Genomic DNA, 1,161 nt, shown 5'->3' on the forward strand with positions numbered 1-1,161 from the left:
GCGCATGAGGCCGAGTGGCCGAGGCAGCGAGGTAGCAAGGCAGCGTGCTGGCTGCGCATGAGGCCGAGTGGCCAAGGCAGCCTGTTGGCTGCGCATGAGGCCGAGGTAGCAGCGTGTTGGCTGCGCCTGAGGCCGAGTGGCCAAGGCAGCGAGGCTGCTTGCTGGCTGCGCACGAGGCCGAGTGGCCGAGGCAGCGAGGCTGCTTGCTGGCTGCGGACGAGGCCGAGGCAGCAAGGCAGCAAGGCAGCGTGCTACTTGCTGCGCATGGGGCTGAGGAGCCGAGGCAGCGTAGTGCTTGCTGCGCATGAGGCCGAGTGGCCGAGGCAGCGAGGCAGCAAGGCAGCGTGCTGGCTGCGCATGAGGCCGAGTGGCCGAGGCAGCGTGTTGGCTGCGCATGAGGCCAAGGAGCCGAGGCGGCGAGGCTGCTTGCTGGCTGCGCGTGAGGCCGAGGAGCCGAGGCAGCAAGGCAGCGTGCTACTTGCTGCGCATGGGGCTGAGGAGCCGAGGCAGCGTAGTGCTTGCTGCGCATGAGGCCGAGTGGCCGAGGCAGCGAGGCAGCAGCGTGTTGGAGTGAACAGAGCTTACCTTACCAGGGTTCTTGGGGAAGAAGAAGGACGACCTCCAGTTGTTGATGAGGCCTTCATCAATGATGACGAAGCCTTCGATGTAGTCGAACCTTTCGCTCCAGTGGGCGCTGTGGAGCGAGACGAGGAGCTCCTGGTCTCTGGTGAAGGCCGCGAAGTCGGAGTACAGTACTCGGATCCATCTCACCCCGTGAGGAGCTGTCTCCAGTGCAATCCGGGCTCTGATGATGATCCCAAACTGTCCCAGACCACCGAGAACTCCATGGAACAGCTCTGAGTTCTGCTCTTCTGAGCATGTTATCAGCTCGCCCTTGCCTGTGACCATATCGAGCTCGTGGACATTGCTGATCTGAGGTACGCGGTGAAAGGCTGGCCCACTTACGCCGGCGTTGGAGAGAGTGCTGCCGACCGACAAGTAGAGGTAGTCGGTCCACGACTTGGGCGCGAGGCTGCCGTTGGCTAGCGTCCAGTTCAACACATCGACCTGGAGATCACCCCCCGAGGCGTCGACATAGTACTCGCCCGTGGACGGTGAGCACGTCGGCTCCAGGCGGGGCGCGATCCGGCCGCGACTCAT

The 1,161-nt window shown here is 64.0% G+C and overlaps 1 protein-coding gene across 1 annotated transcript; it reads right to left on the reverse strand.

Annotated features, from left to right (window-relative positions):
* Positions 1-474: 474 nt before the first annotated feature.
* On the reverse strand, positions 475-1,161 carry LOC135639119 (cytokinin dehydrogenase 5-like). Its single transcript, XM_065152892.1, has one exon. It carries the CDS (start codon positions 1,159-1,161, stop codon positions 475-477), a length of 687 nt encoding a protein of 228 aa, XP_065008964.1.

The sequence above is a fragment of the Musa acuminata genome, chromosome BXJ3-5, assembly GCF_036884655.1.
Source record: "Musa acuminata AAA Group cultivar baxijiao chromosome BXJ3-5, Cavendish_Baxijiao_AAA, whole genome shotgun sequence".
NCBI classification, from domain to species: domain Eukaryota; kingdom Viridiplantae; phylum Streptophyta; class Magnoliopsida; order Zingiberales; family Musaceae; genus Musa; species Musa acuminata.

Coding starts and splice junctions, on each gene's coding strand:
- LOC135639119 (XM_065152892.1), bottom strand. CDS start 1,161: ATGAGTCGCGGCCGGATCGCGCCCCGCCTGGAGCCGACGTGCTCACCG.